The sequence below is a fragment of the Lolium rigidum genome, chromosome 3 (assembly GCF_022539505.1).
Source record: "Lolium rigidum isolate FL_2022 chromosome 3, APGP_CSIRO_Lrig_0.1, whole genome shotgun sequence".
Lineage (NCBI taxonomy): Eukaryota > Viridiplantae > Streptophyta > Magnoliopsida > Poales > Poaceae > Lolium > Lolium rigidum.
The window spans coordinates 27,910,675-27,928,455 of NC_061510.1; the positions used below are offsets into that span (position 1 = coordinate 27,910,675).

Genomic DNA, 17,781 nt, shown 5'->3' on the forward strand with positions numbered 1-17,781 from the left:
AAACAATGTCTTGCCATGTGAACCTACCGCATCCACTTATTTCAATTTTACACCATATTATAAATATGCACTAGGCAAAAAAAATATTTTGTACCAATATGCTCCAACATACTAGCATTGCAGATTTAGAGTAATCCATTTACATCGAGTAAACTACAAATCTAGAAAGAGAAATAGATGTACAAATAGAGGAATTGTGTTGGATTTTGGGTAACATAGACTGTAGAGGAATCACACCCACTACTCTCATATGAACAGAGCCGCAGATCAGACTAATAATTAAAGTGGTGGCATTGCAGCTAACTATGCCTAATTCCCTCCGTTCGCCGGCTCATGTGACTGAGGAGTATCTCCTGGACTGCCCTGACTCTCATGCTGATGTTGGCATGACAATGTTGGATATTTTGGTGATCTAGGCTGCTCTCCTAGGTCAGATATTTTTGGGTGCTACAGTAGGACGGTGCTACAGTAGGGCGGTGCTACAGTAAATGGCCACCTATCCTTATGTGTTGTCTTGATCGGAGACATCGATTTTGATCCAACGGTGCTGGTTCCCCTAGTGCATAGTGCTAAACATATATAAAGGGGTCAAATGACCTAGAAGAGGAGAGGTGGAACACGGCTGCTCTCAGCTCTCTCTCTCACTCTCTCTCTCACACAAATTAAGCCACCGATCAGGCTAGCACTAAAGCATCTGGGAAGAATCAAGCACAAGTTGCTCCATTTTGGTGTGAGCAATTAAACAAGAGGAAACATGACATCATCTTCAGATCAAGGTATTTCTGATCTTATTCTTTTGTGGCTCAAACTAGAGCTAGTTGATCCTGCTGGATTCAACAATGGTATCAGAGCATCTAGCTCTTAAGTTTGAGCCCTCTTATGTTAAGATTCATGCTTGATTTATCAAGCCAAGATCAAGATCAAGGGCATATGCACATACCCATGTGTTTATGTTGTCACCAAGTCAAGGCATATGCCCAAGTTGCTTCTGTGAAAGAGTTTTATGCTTATGTTTAAAGGCTGTTCTTCCTGGTTATTAATCATGCCTTAAGTTTAAGCCCTGTTTTTTCACACCCTAAGCCCTAACAGATTATGTGACACTCTAGGGTTTCAATTTGAGGTATTAACTAAAGGAATTAAAGCTCTTATGTTAAATTCCTATTTTTTCCAGAAACCCTAGAAATGTTGTCCTCTTTTCCCCTCCTCAATTATGAGCTTCTGGTTTAAGATTGATTAAGATTTAAGGGGAAATAAGTTAATTATGCATAAATCTTGATGTTTTTTTTCCATAACCGAAACCCTAAAGTGATGAAATTTTCCCCTATCTTGATGTTTATGGTTTCGGCTAAGTGTGAATTGAAGTGGGGATGGATTGATTTGATGCCGTGATCAACCCTAAAGCAAAATCCCCAATTTACCGAAACCCTAAATCATGAAATTCCCCAATTTTGGAGGAACCCTAACCCTAATCCTAAAGATCAAGAAGCGGACGATTACCTAATGGGTTTCGTCATCGCCGCTGGCCACGGCGGTGTCGGAGCCACCACCTAATGCTTGCGGGTGCAGCACCGGGTTCAAACCCGAGCGGCCTCGCCGTCCGCCGGACCGGCCCGCGGCTGCTGCTCTCCTCGCACGTTTGTCGTCGTTGGAGACCAGCCGCTGTGCCGGATCCTGATGAAGCAAGCCATCGTCGTCACGGGGACGCCCGCACGCGTATGCTTGTTTCGCGAAGGGCGCCGTCCAGGGCCGCTCGACGAAGGTGCGCTCTGGCCAAAGCCGAACGCAGCCCCGGCGAGAGGGCCTGGAGGACACCGACGCCTTCTCCCATGGTCGCGCGGTGCTCGCTACCGCCGCCTCTTTCTGGTCGCTCGTCGTCGCAGGAGAGGAAAAGGAAAGGGAGGAGAGTGGATGTGGTTAGGGTTTTCGCGGGGAGCCGGGCGGCGACGACGCGGCTGGTTTTGTTCCAGCTGCGGTCGTTCCTGGCCGTCAGATTGCATCCGACGGTTCAGGTCGTCCTGGCATGTTGCAAATGGGCTGTGGCCCAAGAGGGGATCAGGGGGAGCAAATACTGGGCTGGGCCAATTTCGGCCCAGTTCAGCAGAGTTATTATGCAATAAAAAAAAAAAAAATTTGGGGCTGAAATAATTAATTTTCAGGCTGTTTTTTCCTGCATAAATTTATTATGCTTATTATGTTTATTTTAGGCCACAATTTTAATTGTCATGCTTAGTTAATTTACATGTTGATATTACTTTTATTATTTAGTTTATTTATGATTAATGAATTATGGTGATATTTATCACTATAATTATTATGTGATAATGCTTCATCTGCAAAATAAAGTTTATGGATCCTCAAATAAAGTGTGGTTTTATGCCTTGTCATTCGACCAAAGTTGTTTGACGGGCATTTTAAGCTGCAAAATTCTTTTATTGGTCTGTTTCACTTCGGCCAAAGCTGATGTGAACCGGGTCGGTAAAAGAAAATAATGAATGAGGATCATTAATGTGTGGCTTCTATTTATCAATTTGGCCAAAGCTAATTGATGAATATTTGTCCAAAAAAAAAAAAAATTTGTTGTTCATTTTCATCTCTGGCCAAAGCTGATTTGAATTTGATCAATAAAATTTAATGATGATTATGATGATGCTTACTAAAGCATTTTGAATTTTTTCTTTTGCAGCAACTAATGTCTCTAATATTCTTTGGAATGCTAAATGGCATCGAACAGACTAAATGGCAGCAATTATGTCACGTGGAAGGAGAAGCTTGAGATCACTATGGCCTTACTCAATATTGATTATGCTCTCCTTAATGATCCTCCTGAGGTGCCTAAAGAAAATAATGAAAATTATGAAGCCCTCAAGAAGGAATATGACATTATTAAGGCTAAGTGGGATGACTCTAATCGCAAGTGCCTTATGATGATAAAGGGCTCCATTACACAGAGTATGAGGGAGCCCTTCCGATTGTGAGACAGACAAAAGGGTACTTTGCAAAAATTGAGCATCAATTTAAAGGGTCTTCTAAAGTTTATGCAACAAGTCTTATCGGAAGGCTAATTGATGAAAAATATGATCCCATTGGAAGTCTTCGAGAGCATATTATGAAAAAGTGCAACATGGCCGCCAAACTAAAGTCAATGGAGATGGAAATCTCTAATGGTTTCCTCGTCCATTTTATTATGTCATCTTTGCCTCCCCAATTTGATCCATTTATGATCAACTATAATGCGATGGATGTTAAATGGGAGATTGATGAAATGATGGCGCGATGTGTGCAAGAAGAAGAAAGGCTTAAGGCTGACAGAATTGATCATGTTACTCAATTTGGTCATTCACAAAAGAAGAAGTATAGAAAATTTGTGAATGAATATGTGAAGCCCAAGCCTTATAAGTTCAAGGAAAAAGGCCAATCCTCAAAAGGTTCACAGCAAAAGAAGCCAGAAAAAGCGCCTAATGCTGAAGGAAATAATTCCAATGCTTGCCACTTTTGTGGAAAAGGTGGGCATAGGCGAAAGGATTGTTTTGGCTTCAAGAGATGGCTCAAAGAAAGAGGTACCGACACTATTACTGTTGTTGAAGAATCCCTTTATGTTAATTATGCCACCAATACTTGGTGGATTGATTCAGGTGCAACAATTCATGTTGTAAATTCGTTGCAGGGATTCAATATGAGGAAGACCCTAAAAAGAGGGGAAAAAACAATTAGAGTTGCTAATGGTGTTGAAGCTTATGCCGAGGCACTTGGAGACTTCACTCTTACATTTCATGGCGGTTTTAAGCTTCAGCTAAATAATGTTCTTTATGTACCCTCGATGAAACGGAATTTAGTTTCCGTCTCATGTTTAGATGATGATAGTTATGAGTGTCACTTTGGGAATAAGCAGTGTATAATTATGTATGACAATAATAATGTTGGCCTTGCTCGTCGACACGACAAACTTTATGTAATTTCCCTTTGTGATGATATAAATAATGTGGGTTCTACCTCAAATATAAATGTCGGTACCAAACGCAAACGTAATGATAATGAGACTTCTTCGAAATTATGGCACTATCGTTTAGGCCATATTTCGAGGGGGAGGATTGAGCGTCTCATTAAAGATCAAGTTCTTCCTTCTCTTGATTTTTCCGATGCGGATATTGATCATTGTATCGATTGCATCAAAGGAAAATATGCCAAGAAAATTAAGAAAGGTGCAAACCGAAGCACGGGAGTTTTGGAATTAATTCATACGGATATATGTGGTCCGTTTAATGTGAGATCGGTGGACGGTTATAATTCATTCATAACGTTCACTGATGATTTCTCTCGTTATGGATATATTTATCAAATCAAAGAAAAATCAGAGGCATTAGACAAGTTCAAGATTTTCAAAGCTGAAGTTGAAAATCAATGTAATAAAAGAATTAAAGTTGTAAGATCTGATCGTGGTGGTGAATACTACGGCAGACATGCAACTTATGGTCAAATTCCTGGACCATTTGCAAAATTCTTACAGGAAAATGGCATTGCCGCCCAATACTCGGCACCGGGTGAACCTCGGCAAAACGGGGTGGCTGAAAGGAGAAACCGCACACTTATGGATATGGTGCGGAGTATGTTAAGCCACTCCACTTTACCGGTGAATTTATGGATGGAAGCCCTTAAAACAGCAGCACATATTCTTAACAGGGTTCCCAGTAAATCGGTGCCCAAAACACCGTATGAATTATGGACTGGGAAAAAGCCAACCCTGAATTATTTTCATGTATGGGGCTGTCCTGCTGAAGCAAGGATTTTTAATCCGATGATGGGAAAATTAGACCCCAAGACAGGTCGGTTGCCATTTTATTGGTTATCCTGACAAATCTAAAGCATATCGATTTTATTGTCCAAATCAGGCAACGAAATTTGTTGAAACAAGACACGCTGTGTTCTTGGAAAGTGATATGATGAAGGGGAGCATGACTCCTAGAGAAATAGTCTTGGAGGAAAAACAGGAATATGTCCCGATGCCTGTAATCCAAGAGCCAGTGTTTCCAGTACATACTGAAATTGCACCTCAAGTTTCAGCTCCTGTAGCTGATGGTGCTCACATAAGCTTGGACAACAAAAGGACCAAGGACAGCAATTACGAGTGTATTCAAGAAGGCAACGTGCTTGCTAATGCAACACCTGCCGATACACCGGCGGCCTATTCCCGGATATCACATCTAATGATGCTCTTATTGAAAATAATCGGCGAGTCTCAAACTGTTATTAATGTGCCGAATAATGAGCCTCTTAGAAGGTCACAGCGGGCTAGAAAGCCTGCTATTCCTGATGATTATCTCACCTACATGAGTGAGGATATAAATGAGCCAGTGTTGGATAATGATCCCACCTCATTTAAGGAGGCTATGGAAAGTGAATATTCGTCTAAATGGCTTGATGCTATGAAAGATGAAATGAAGTCCATGAGCACTAATGATGTATGGGACTTAGTAGAAATCCCTGAAGGAGCCAAAGCGAGTTGGATGCAAATGGGTCTATAAGACCAAACGTGACTCCAAGGGTGATATCGAAAGGTTTAAAGCAAGGCTTGTGGCAAAAGGATTCACTCAAAGAGAAGGGATTGATTATAATGAAACTTTTTCACCCGTCTCTTCCAAAGATTCATTCAGAATAATTATGGCACTCGTGGCTCATTATGATTTAGAGCTACATCAGATGGATGTCAAAACGGCATTTCTAAATGGTGACTTACATGAAGATGTTTACATGACACAACCAGAAGGTTTTGTTATGGAAGAAAATAAACATTTAGGATGTCATCTGAAGAAATCCATCTATGGTTTGAAACAAGCATCAAGAGAGTGGTATCTCAAATTTGATCAAGTCATAAAGAAATTTGGCTTTAAGGAAAATAAGAAGGACAATTGTGTTTATGTTAAGTTCAGGGGGAGTAATTTTATCTTCTCGATATTATATGTTGATGACATACTCTTGGCCAGCGGTGATAAAAATATGTTGATGGAGACCAAGAGGTTCTTGTCTTCAAAGTTCGATATGAAAGATCTCGGTGAAGCAACTTATGTTTTAGGAATTGAAATTCACCGGGATAGATCCGGAGGGATCTTGGGGCTATCTCGAGAGCATATATTGAAAAGGTACTGAAAAAGTACAATATGTATAAGTGCTCAGCCTCGCTTTGCTCCTATTGTTAAGGGCGATAAATTTGGGACTTTCCGAGTGCCCAAGAAATAATTATGAATCTGCGCGAGATGAAGTCAATTCCTTATGCCTCAATTGTTGGGAGTATTATGTATGCACAAGTGTGCACTCGCCCTGATTTAGCTTTTGTGACCGGGATGCTTGGCGAGATATCGGTCCAATCCAGTGCGGATCCTTTGGAAGGCTGCTAAAAAGGTCTTGCGTTATTTGCAAGGTACTAAAGGCCTCATGCTTACTTATGAGAAATCCGATAACCTCGAAATAGTGGGTTATTCAGATGCTGATTTTGCGGGGTGTGTTGATACTAAGAAATCCACATCGAGGTTATATCTTCACCCTTGCAAAAGGAGCTATATCATGGAAAAGCTCAAAGCAAGCTGTTACTTGCATCGATCGACAATGCGGGCAGAATTTGTAGCATGTTATGAGGCAACCGGGCAGGCGGTATGGTTGGAGAATTTTATCCCGGCACTAAGAGTGATTGACAGCATTTCCAGGCCTCTCACTCTATCTTTGCGATAATCAACCCGCAGTGATCTATGCTAGTAACAACAAGTCAAGTGCAGCTGGCAAATTTATTGACATTAAGTATCTTGTTGTGAAAGATAGAATCCAGGATCAAACAATAGATATCAAGTACATTAGTACTAAATTTATGTTAGCGGATCCGCTCACGAAAGGCTTACCACCCAGCGTATTTAGAGAGCATGTTGCCGGCATGGGTTTAGTTGAAAGCTTTTAATCCTGGAGAAGTTGGAACTATTATGGCACCATCTCCCCAAAAGGGGCTCATTTTGAGATCGAATGGGAACCATAGTCACTTGGTTTAGCAGTACTTAATTGACTGTTGTAACCTATTGTCTTGGTGTACCATTTTATCAAAAGATGAGTCTGTAATGTTTATGATGTTTATGTAAAGAATTATGTAAATTAAGTTAATATATGATGTGAATAAAGTTTATGGAGCTCATAAATTAAAGAGGTTCATTTTGATATGAAGTAATGTGCTATAGTCACTAGATTAAATGGTACCTAACAGACCATTATAATCTTTTCGTCCTAGTGCATTATTTTGTTGAAAAAATGAGCTTATAATGATCAGCCTTACGATCAAGGGGGAGAATGTTGGATATTTTGGTGATCTAGGCTGCTCTCCTAGGTCAGATATTTTTGGGTGCTACAGTAGGACGGTGCTACAGTAGGGCGGTGCTACAGTAAATGGCCACCTATCCTTATGTGTTGTCTTGATCGGAGACATCGATTTTGATCCAACGGTGCTGGTTCCCCTAGTGCATAGTGCTAAACATATATAAAGGGGTCAAATGACCTAGAAGAGGAGAGGTGGAACACGGCTGCTCTCAGCTCTCTCTCTCACTCTCTCTCTCACACAAATTAAGCCACCGATCAGGCTAGCACTAAAGCACTGGGAAGAATCAAGCACAAGTTGCTCCATTTTGGTGTGAGCAATTAAACAAGAGGAAACATGGCATCATCTTCAGATCAAGGTATTTCTGATCTTATTCTTTTGTGGCTCAAACTAGAGCTAGTTGATCCTGCTGGATTCAACAGACAATGCCAGCGCTATATGGATTGCAACGAAGGCCAGCACGGCACCGATCAGCGCGACAACATACATTGACGTCTTCCACCCCCTGCTGGAGCCGGCTGCATATGCCCCTAGGAGGGCAAACAAATCCAGGAAAATTGTGGTGTTCATCACCTTGAGCGACCAGTCCTTATTGTTCCTCCACTGCGGCAGGAGCAGCACTATGACAACAATGGATGCCAGGAAGGAGGTGGAGTTACTGTAGAAGAAAGCAAGGTACCGGGGTCTCCTGTTGTCATGCATGATAGGGTTGCCTGCACTGTACCAGTCACTGTCGCTCTGCCAAGCTCCCCCAGGTGGACTCAGACCAGCCTGGTAGGTGGCGCTCGCCACAAGGATTCCTAGAAGCATCAGGTATTTGCGCTTGGCATGCCTTTGTTTCCCTACTCTGTTGTCATTATATGGCTTTGGTTGACTGTCTGTATTACCAATTCTGTTACCAGTATACAGGAGTACAGCTATGACAAAGAGGACCACGGCCACCAACACGAAGATGTAGATGGATGTTCTCAGGTGTTGTGTGCTTCCGGCAGCATAGGCTCCCATCAGACTAAACATGCCCGCCGTCGTGCAAACAGCGAGCGCATAGCTCCTTATGGCTGGCCTGTACAGATGCGGGTTCACGAGCAGTATGATGAGGGCGATGGACAGCATGAAGCTCACCGAGTTGCAATAAAAGAAGGCCGTGTAGCGGTGGGGGAAGTTGTATAAGAGGACCGGGTCACCTGCATAGTGGCCGCTGGACACATCGTCCTGGAGCCGGAAGCCGCCCGGAGGGGTCAACCTGGCTTGGTAAGTGATGGTCGCGGCCAAGACGGCAAAAAGGAGCAGCCGCTTGCGCCTCTTCTCCACCAACTCGATTTCCTGGTCGGTTATGGTATCCGTGTGGTGCAACGTGAAGAAGACGACATGGATCACCACATAGACCAGGACGGCACCCGCCAAGGCCATTGCATAAATGGAGGTGCTTACGTCCCGGCAGCTCCCGGCAGCGTAGGCACCGATAAGGCCAAACAAGTCCAATATCATGGCTGCCTCCAGCACGTGGGTCTCGAGCAGAAGCTTGTTCTGGACCAAGATGATGGCGACCAAGGACGCCACAAAGGCGATGGAGTTGCAGTAGAAGAAGGCCTTGAACCGCCTAGCGTTCGTCGTTAGCAGGATCGGGTCGCCAGCCACGTGACCGTCCTCATTGTCTGGCCAAATTCCAAAAACTAATCTGAAACTTAGATCTGAAAATTTGGGATGATCAGTCGACTGAGATCTAGACGTCCCCTAAATCTAATGATATATCTATTGACCACATGGATGATGCCTTTGAAAGCAGACCAAGAGCTCTCAGCCGCTGGCCACTCCACTAAAAGATCGATTGCAGGTACCGAATAGAAAAAAAAACAAAGAGAAGGGGGCATGGTTTACCTACTGTATCGATGTATCAGGTCAAGATCTTGCCACGGGCCGGTCGGACGCCCATGCTCGTCGGCAACGTCCTGGCTTGCCCGAAATTGGTCGGCGTATCGACCATGCTATCTGCCGACAAATATGCCTACCCATCGCTCTTGCCGCCGACCATCACCACGCACCAGGACATAGACCATGACCACTGCGCTCACCAAGTCGACCGTCCGATCCACATGAAAAAGAACAAGAGCAGGAGGCGGAGCCTTCATCCAGCCTTAGTCAGATCAACAAAAAGATGAATCAGATCCAACCACACCAAAACACAACGCAAATCACTTTGAAGCATTTGCAACACCTCTCCTGGCCTGATTGCGTCGCTCGCCGGAGTGCCTCCCCGATGCCGGAACGTAACCGTCACGCCTCGCTCTCCTCTCCTCTCCTCGACAAAGTCAAAGTCTAAGTCTTATACGCGCTTTCTGCACGCGGTGTATCACCAAGTGCTTGTACTTATAGAGGCTAGGTTGGAGGGGTAAAGGAGCACAATGATCACAAGGGATGGATGGCTGATACACTGATACACATGCAGCACACAGAACGATGAGATGTACTGCAAAATAAACATCGGCCCATTCCGTAAACAATTATTGCCTCGTGGAATACAATGGGTTATCGCCTCGTGGAATACAGTGGGTTATCTTCGTGGAATGCATGGGTGTTTCCCTCCATGCATCTTAATACCTACTATTTAGGAATCAGTCCATCTATTCGTAAACGAGGGGATTCTAGTCTAACTTTTATATAGCCATGATGTGGCCAGATTTATTTCCAAATATATGTGTTGATTTGTTTTCTTCAACGATCATCAATCAAAGAGTATATATTGTGTCTATAAGCTACAAAGAGAAGTGAGAACCAACCTCTGGTTGGATGCTTAGGAGGACAGTGGCACCCCCAGCCCACCAGAGTTCAAATCCCAGATTTGACACTTTGGTGTCTCATAAAGGCGGAATATTCTTCAGTGGGAGGCGATGTTCCCGTCGACAGTGAGGCGCCTATGGTGACTTCGTCAATCTCAAGACCTGCCGGATCAGTTCTTCAACACGGTCTCTTGGAGGTGCTCATAGGGGTAGGATGTGCGTGTGTGCGTTCATAGGGGTGAGTGTGTGCGCGTATGTATGAGCGTATTTGATTGTACCGTGTTTCGCAAAAAGCTACAAAGAGAAGTGTTGCCATATGTTCAACTTTTTTCGTACGATTGTTGCACAACATTGCCAATCTAGCGTACGTGGTTAACACGGGGTGTGGCACTTCCCTCGGATTCCACATCATACAAAAATCAGAACAAGAAACATAATACATGTAGTTCTTATTCAGTTGGCTCAACTTGAATATGAACAAGAGGTGGAGAAAATTATAAGTTCAACAAATTCTCAAACAAAAGATTCCTCATAACATACAATGTGTAGTAGTAAAGATATCCAACTTAAATATGTAGGTGCACATATCCAATTTTATTCATTGCCTCAGAAGTTCACAACATGTATACACGACTAAACCTGGAGCACCTAGCTACTAGGAGCCAAGTGCATACAGGTAAATGAAGATGGAACAAATTCCAGTCTCCATTTCTCAGCTATAGTTGATATTGTACAAGATAACGAAACCTGGAACAAATCAGACTGTCAAGTTTCAGTCGCCCCAAGCATGTTCAAAAGCCAACCATCACGACACTAATAATACAGGTTCCACTCACAAGTTTCTTACCATTTCAAACAACAGAAAAACAAGCATCAACTCAATGAACTGTAGCTGAATGCTCACTACATACATAAACACAAGTACTTGTTGCACAGCTAGCAATGATCAAAAAATTGTGTATACTCCATCAAACATCAACATCCAACGTCCTCTTGCTGCCATTAACTTCTCAAATGTACATCACAGCTTCAGTAAGGGCCTTGCAAATTTTATCAAGTTCTTGCCACAACCTCACACTGTTTATTTCAGATTGTTCACAACACCAAATACCATACCTCTAGAGCCTATTTGCTATTGTATGCGCTGAACCTGCAGCAAATCATTGCAAGAATATTTCCAACTTAGTAAATGATGATATACAATATAACATGACCTAGTTGACATGCAAAATGGACATAAATTAAGCACAACCACAATCCTTATTTTGCTTGTGTAAGGGCCAACGTTCAACAACTCAAGTTTCTCTACATTTACTACTATTTAGCAAATGGGCGTTGCCTCCTATCGTTTCGCCGCCACCGTCAAATAACTAAAGAAACATCAAGTTGCGCACCTTTCACACAAGTGCATTTTATCTACACAATGTCTGTCCCATATATCAACTGGAGTTAAATTTCAACTTGTGAAAGAGCATCCAGATTATGTTAATTAAGCTGGCGAGTAGCACTGTAGGGGTATTTCTAGTGCACAAGAAGTGATATAAACCTGCAATCGAACGCATACGAATCATAGGGAATCTAGGAGGCATGCACAGGCATGGCTACTGGAGAAACAACCACACCAAACCACCATGGTGAGTGATATTGCCTAATCTGTGTAATTCATGGTGACGCCATCCTGGTCATCACCACTGTGCTCGATGTCGTCCTGGTTGTCCATGGGCAAGCAATAGGATGCCGACAGTGTAGCAAGGACTCTGCGTCCTTGCCAGCGAAATCAACAACTTGCCTGTAATGCCAACAAACAATATCAGGACCAGAGGTTCAAAATAAGAACAATGAAGGCATTTATAAAGAAGCAATGCATACCTATCCATACAAGAGAAAACCTGGAGCAAATAGCAGTCTCAAGTTCTAAAGTATTTGGTTAATACAAGATCACCAACCTGAAACAAACCAGAACCCCAAATTTTAGTCACCAGAATCATGTTCACAAGCTGACTACCACGGCAATAATATTACAGGTTCCTTCCACTATATTCTTACCATTCAACACAAGAGAAAACAAGCCTCAACTCAAAAATTGCAGCTGAATTCTCACGGTTGTTGATGCACATCTACCACGGATCAACAAAAAATGGGACGGCTTGTTGATGCACATCTACCACGGATCAACAAAAAATGGGACGGCTCGAACACACAACCATCAACATGCTGCCTCTTCTTGCCTTCCCACGTGTACAAAACAGGCTCACAGATTGTCATTGCAAATTTTCAACTTCTCTACATGTTTTCTCCGCCTCAATCCTCTTCAATGTGCTTGAACAAGAACAACAGATAATGGTCAGCTGAGTATATTTAGTAAAAATAAATTTAGAGATTCAAATTCAACCACATGATGTTGGCATAGAAGATATGCATATGCCTCTTCCTGGCTTCTAATGTCACATATTTCATAGAAGCGCCAATTCATATAAGCACAAACACATCGATTAATTACTCCCTCCAAGTCTCAATTCAGTCAAATTCATATAAGCGTGAGCAGTAGATAAAAAAATGTGTAAGCTACAAAACAAGCAAATTGAGAAAAAGATGTACTATATATGAAAATAAATGCAAGAATGACTCAAGTGACCAAGGAGGTACCTTTGAACGCCAATGCCGACGGGCGTCCTCAACGACATCGTCAAGATCACCTTGGTGGGTTTTGAATGCCGGCGATCAAAATTGTATAAGCTCCAGAACAAAAAAATTGAGTAAAAGATTATGCACTATATATGACAATACATTCAACAATTGACTCAAGTGTGACCAAGGAGGTACCTTTGAACGTCAATGCGACGAGCTCCTGAACATCATCGTCAAGACCACCGCGGTGAGCCTTTGTGACAAGCAGTAACATGGAACTAGAAACATTGCGCTTCATGCTTATTCAGCACTCCCCAAAAAGGCACCAGCGTGAAGGGTGTCGACTTTACTGGCCGAGCTTAGAGCCCGCTCGATTTCTTCCAATGATCGGCCGTTTGTCTCAACCAAATTTACAGCTACCACGAGAGCGCACACGTATGCAATTAAAACTCAAGTACACGGTGTTGATTTCGAACTTGTTAAAGACACTCAAGAAGTACAAGCTGATAAAGAAGTTGCATATCTGCAGAGAGAAAAAATAGATAATTAATCATGGGTGCTAGTAGGCAAATCGACAACACAATAATAAATTAATAATCGTACAACACGCTGAACATCTATATACTAGTAGAAGGGATAATCTGTCTTCAGTTTATCAATGATACAAAATGAAGCAGGATGCAATTTCTTTTCCCAGTTTCAACTATCTAGCGACATGAACAAATCTTAACATTAGAAAACAATTACCACATCTATTAACCGATCATACTTCACTGAATGCACAAGTAACTACTTCCTTGTTTTTTAGAAATGTGAAAAAATGTAACCACTAGAGACTTACCCAGTGCATGCCTAGTGATAACTCCTTGGCCCTTATTCTGGACGCAAATATTTGAGGAAGGAGCACTGCTGGAACATGGCCAGCTACAAGAGCAAAAGACAGCACAAACAATATTATGTGAACGTAAAACACTTACAGAACAGTGCCAATGCCAGCAAGAGTGGCTAAATAAGGTTTCAAAGTCTTTTCCGATGAAGGACAATGACAGGAGTAACATTGATGCAGCCTTCAAGACAAAAGAAGACATCAGTTTGCAGAGTAACATTGATGCAGCCTTCAAGACAAAAGAAGACATCAGTTTGCAAGCTATTTCCAAACTAAGACACACAAACACACATGGTTTAATGCAGATAAAAGGGAATATAGCAATACCATTCCAGATAACCTTCTCATTAGAAGGCTCTTCCTTTCTTGTCCATCAGTGAAGATGCAATTACGGTGCCTATGAAAAGTATATATACACCTCTAGAAAGGCGTTGAGAGTTACAACTGATATACTAACAACACTAGTTGAATGTCCGTGCGTTGCTACGATTCCTTAAATTTCATGCTCCTAAATATGTGATAATGTCTGCAGTATAGATATTCTTGACAATTTTGATTTAATTTGAATATATAATTTTATTTTACTATCAAATCATCGAGAAGTTGCATTAACAATTTAAACCTTATGGAAAACTCCCAATTACCATTATAGACTCTTGACGTTACTGGTTGTGGCAGTGATGACACTTTAGGCAATACCACGAATCTAAGGCATATACATCATGGAGAAAAATATTATACGGAGTATAACATTGTAAGAAGTGTTGTAACAAAGTTGGTGCCCTTACGAGTTATGAGTAAAATTTAGGATTAACAAAGAAGAACAAAGTACAGAAACCATTTCATCGTCAAAAAATTAGCTTTCCATTTGTGGTTTACATCAACTTACATGTAGAAAATTCAGTAATATCATTGTATCAGATAGCGAAGGGAACCATCTACAGCCCAAAAATCATATACTCTAAAATATGGGTATTCCTACTACTTCTCAAATCTATTCTGAAAAAGAAAAGGGTTATGAAAAGCATGTCACGCCAGGGTCAGCAGCCCCGCGCACACTGGCCACAAGCCACCACCAACGCCTCCTGCCTCCATCCGCTGTGGTAGGTACATAAGCGTGTTCCTCGGCTGCTACTTCCACATGGAGAAGAGCGACAACGCAACCAGCACCAGTCCTAGGTTGATCACCGATACCGCCAATAACCCCTCCGCGTCCATGGCATGCATGTAACACAATGAGAACTATCCTCAAGCAGAATTTCCAGAAACAAAAAACAAGTGCATGTAACACATTTGTCTCAAATTCTTACTATTAGAATTTAGCAATCCCTCTTCAAAGTTCATTACAGAATTAGGTGAATAATGCAGTGAATAAACAACCCCTGGCGCAATACCCAGGTATGGTTCGATATGAAAATTCCAAATTAAAGACCACATTATCAATTTCTGATGATTATTCTCTTATGTAAGCATTGATCTTATACTGACATCAAGGAAAATGGGAGTTCTAATATGAGATAGATTGTTCCATACACCAGTGGATATATTCATATGCTGCCAAAAAAATCTGTAGGTATGTTTGAGTGGAGCATACCATTAGAGATTGTTCAAAGGAAGACGACTCTTCCATATATGAACGCCGAGATTTCAGTAGACAACAAAACATAGGTACCAATCATCTGTGCGCTTACTACATCCACTCTCTTTTTGCTGCCCATATAATGACATAGAAGAATCACAGGTCATGCAGTGTACATAAAATCTTATCATAGAAGAGAACAAAGAAAAAATATCGAAACTTACATCGCATGCCATGCTTTTAAATGATAAGCTCCAACGCAGGGGCAACAAAGGACCACTGTGTCTCTTTCTTATGTCTCCAGTGCACATATCTCCATACAAAATACCTTCAGTAACCTTACATGAACTTCCTTATCACAACCAGGTTTCTACAAACAGACATCAAAGATATATTCCGGGTGTTGTCTAACAAATTAGGCAGAAGCTACCAAGCAAATGAGAGTTTCTCATGACAAAGCGACCAGCTGTAAGCATTCTCTAACCCTCCCCGCCGCCGCCTTCCCCACCCCTCTCCCCCCCCCTCGCTGTCCCCTGAGGCTGCCACCGGCGAAGCCTAGCGCGGCCGGTGATGGGGGCGGCGGGGATCCGCGCGCGGTCCCCTGGTATAACAATAACGATAGTTCTTCAGCAGAACCAGATACACCATTGTTATTTCGTAATGAAAATGACCATCTCCTTTCAGCTTAAAATTAGCAATACTATATTTTCTTACAGCAGAAGCATTTTGACCTGATCACGTATAATGAAGAGCACTTATATTGTTAATTTTTCCTTAGCTCTGGAAAATAGAACGGGCCTCTATTAGTTGGATTGGTGTACAGGCTTTATGCTCTTTTCTCAAAAGTGTCAATTGAAATTATCAAAAGTGTCAACCGAAATTAACTCAGTGAATTTACTATCATCCTCTGAATTCGAATCAGACACATATACCTATATTTTGCAAGCATGGGAAAATCACCAATTACTAACACCTCAAGCTCATGTGTGTACCTATCTACCTAGCAACAATTGTGTCTGAAAATGCTTCAGTTTTGTATCAAGATGTCGTGCAAAAGACAGGCAAGGCCTATAAGAGCCATATGAGTTAGATAGGAAATACAACTATTTACGTTTTTTGTTCGCCCTTTACACTTTGTAGAGATAAATGCTGAAAATGCTTCAGTTTTGTATCAACACCATCTGAAGCCCGTAACCTGAACTTACCTTCAGAAGCCATCAGACCAGGAATTACAAGTGTACAAAAAAATTCTGCTATCAAGCAATAAAATAATCGAAAAGAAAGAGCTCGCATGTGGAGGTCGTGCGACGCACGTAAATCCATGCCTCCGGCAGCCGCGGTTGCTTGTGCGACCAGCAACCTCTCCCTGTTGGCCATGGTGGCCTGATCTGAGAGAGAGAGAGAATAGAGATGGGAGGGGACAGGGATATCAAGGAGAATGGGGTCAAACATATCTCCTCCATTGAGGCCACCAAAATTGCGCGGGAGGCTAGAGGGAAGGGATGATGGTGGAGAGAGAGGGAGGCTGCAAGCTCACCTGTTCGCCGACGGCGCGAGAGACTTCGTTCACGAGCTCCTCGAAATCCCGACAAGGTGGAGCACGGAGAATCCGCCAGCGAGAGGGATTATGCCAGGGAGTGGCGGCCGGAGGAGGAATTGCCGCGTGTCGGCGCCTGCGTTGGGTACTTGGGTGGGCGGGGCGAGAAGTCGAAGTGGAAGGTGGCGGCTGACCACGTACCACAGAGGGGATCACGAGCGCCTATGGAACACGATGCCAAACAGAGCCTCCGCCCCAACGCCAGTCTCAGATCTTGGAAATGGGATGACGAGGAGAAGGGAAAGACACGATTTTGGGGCAAGAATCTGAAGTTGATGGCCTGATTAGGGAAATAGAAAGGCATTTATGATAATGAGTGGAATTTTTGGCAATTGTTTGAATGCCGCTGCGAGAGTTGAGAGGGCAGGTGACGATGTTTACCAATCGGACGGTTCAAGCTTGAGCGGAGATGTTGGGGTGATTTGACGGTCCGGATTGTTTTAATGATGACCATCAAAGTGCGTTGAGTATCAAACGACCAACTCCCATTTAATAGTAAAGATAGAACTAACTAAAAACACTGGCAGCACTGACAAGAGAACTCACTGCAACATCAGGGGAACACTGATGTAGAGTAATTAATATAAAACCGGATTTATGCTACTAAGTTGCTGGACGGAAACAGTGGGTTCTCATGCTAACAGCTACGACATAAGGAACATATCAGGACACATGTAGCAGAATTTCATCATAACCATAGTTATGATACATGCACAATAAGAGAACCAAAAAAGAAATACTCATACGGTTCTAGCTAAGTTATGCAGCCGCTAAAGAACCAACTTCTAGCTCTGAAAACATCCATTATATAGCTACAACCTTACAGGATAGATCTAGTACCGTGACTTTTTTTAATCATGGCGAGGCATGAATCAGTGCAAGGCAAGATAAATTTTATAGTTAGTATCATAGCAAATGATTATGCTCGGTAAAACCTATCGCCTGTGCGCTAACAATTCAAGGATCGAG

The 17,781-nt window shown here is 42.5% G+C and overlaps 1 protein-coding gene across 1 annotated transcript in view; it reads right to left on the bottom strand.

Annotated features, from left to right (window-relative positions):
• Positions 1 to 285: 285 nt before the first annotated feature.
• The window catches only part of LOC124701346, a 37,996-nt gene continuing 20,500 nt past the window's right edge, over positions 286 to 17,781 (bottom strand). Inside the window, exons 3-4 of the mRNA XM_047233406.1 lie at positions 7,773 to 8,992; positions 286 to 394 (exon numbers count right to left, since the gene is read on the bottom strand). Of these exons, the coding sequence (XP_047089362.1) occupies positions 310 to 394; positions 7,773 to 8,992 (1,305 nt within the window). The 3' untranslated portion in view covers positions 286 to 309. The remainder of the gene's footprint in view (positions 395 to 7,772; positions 8,993 to 17,781) is intronic.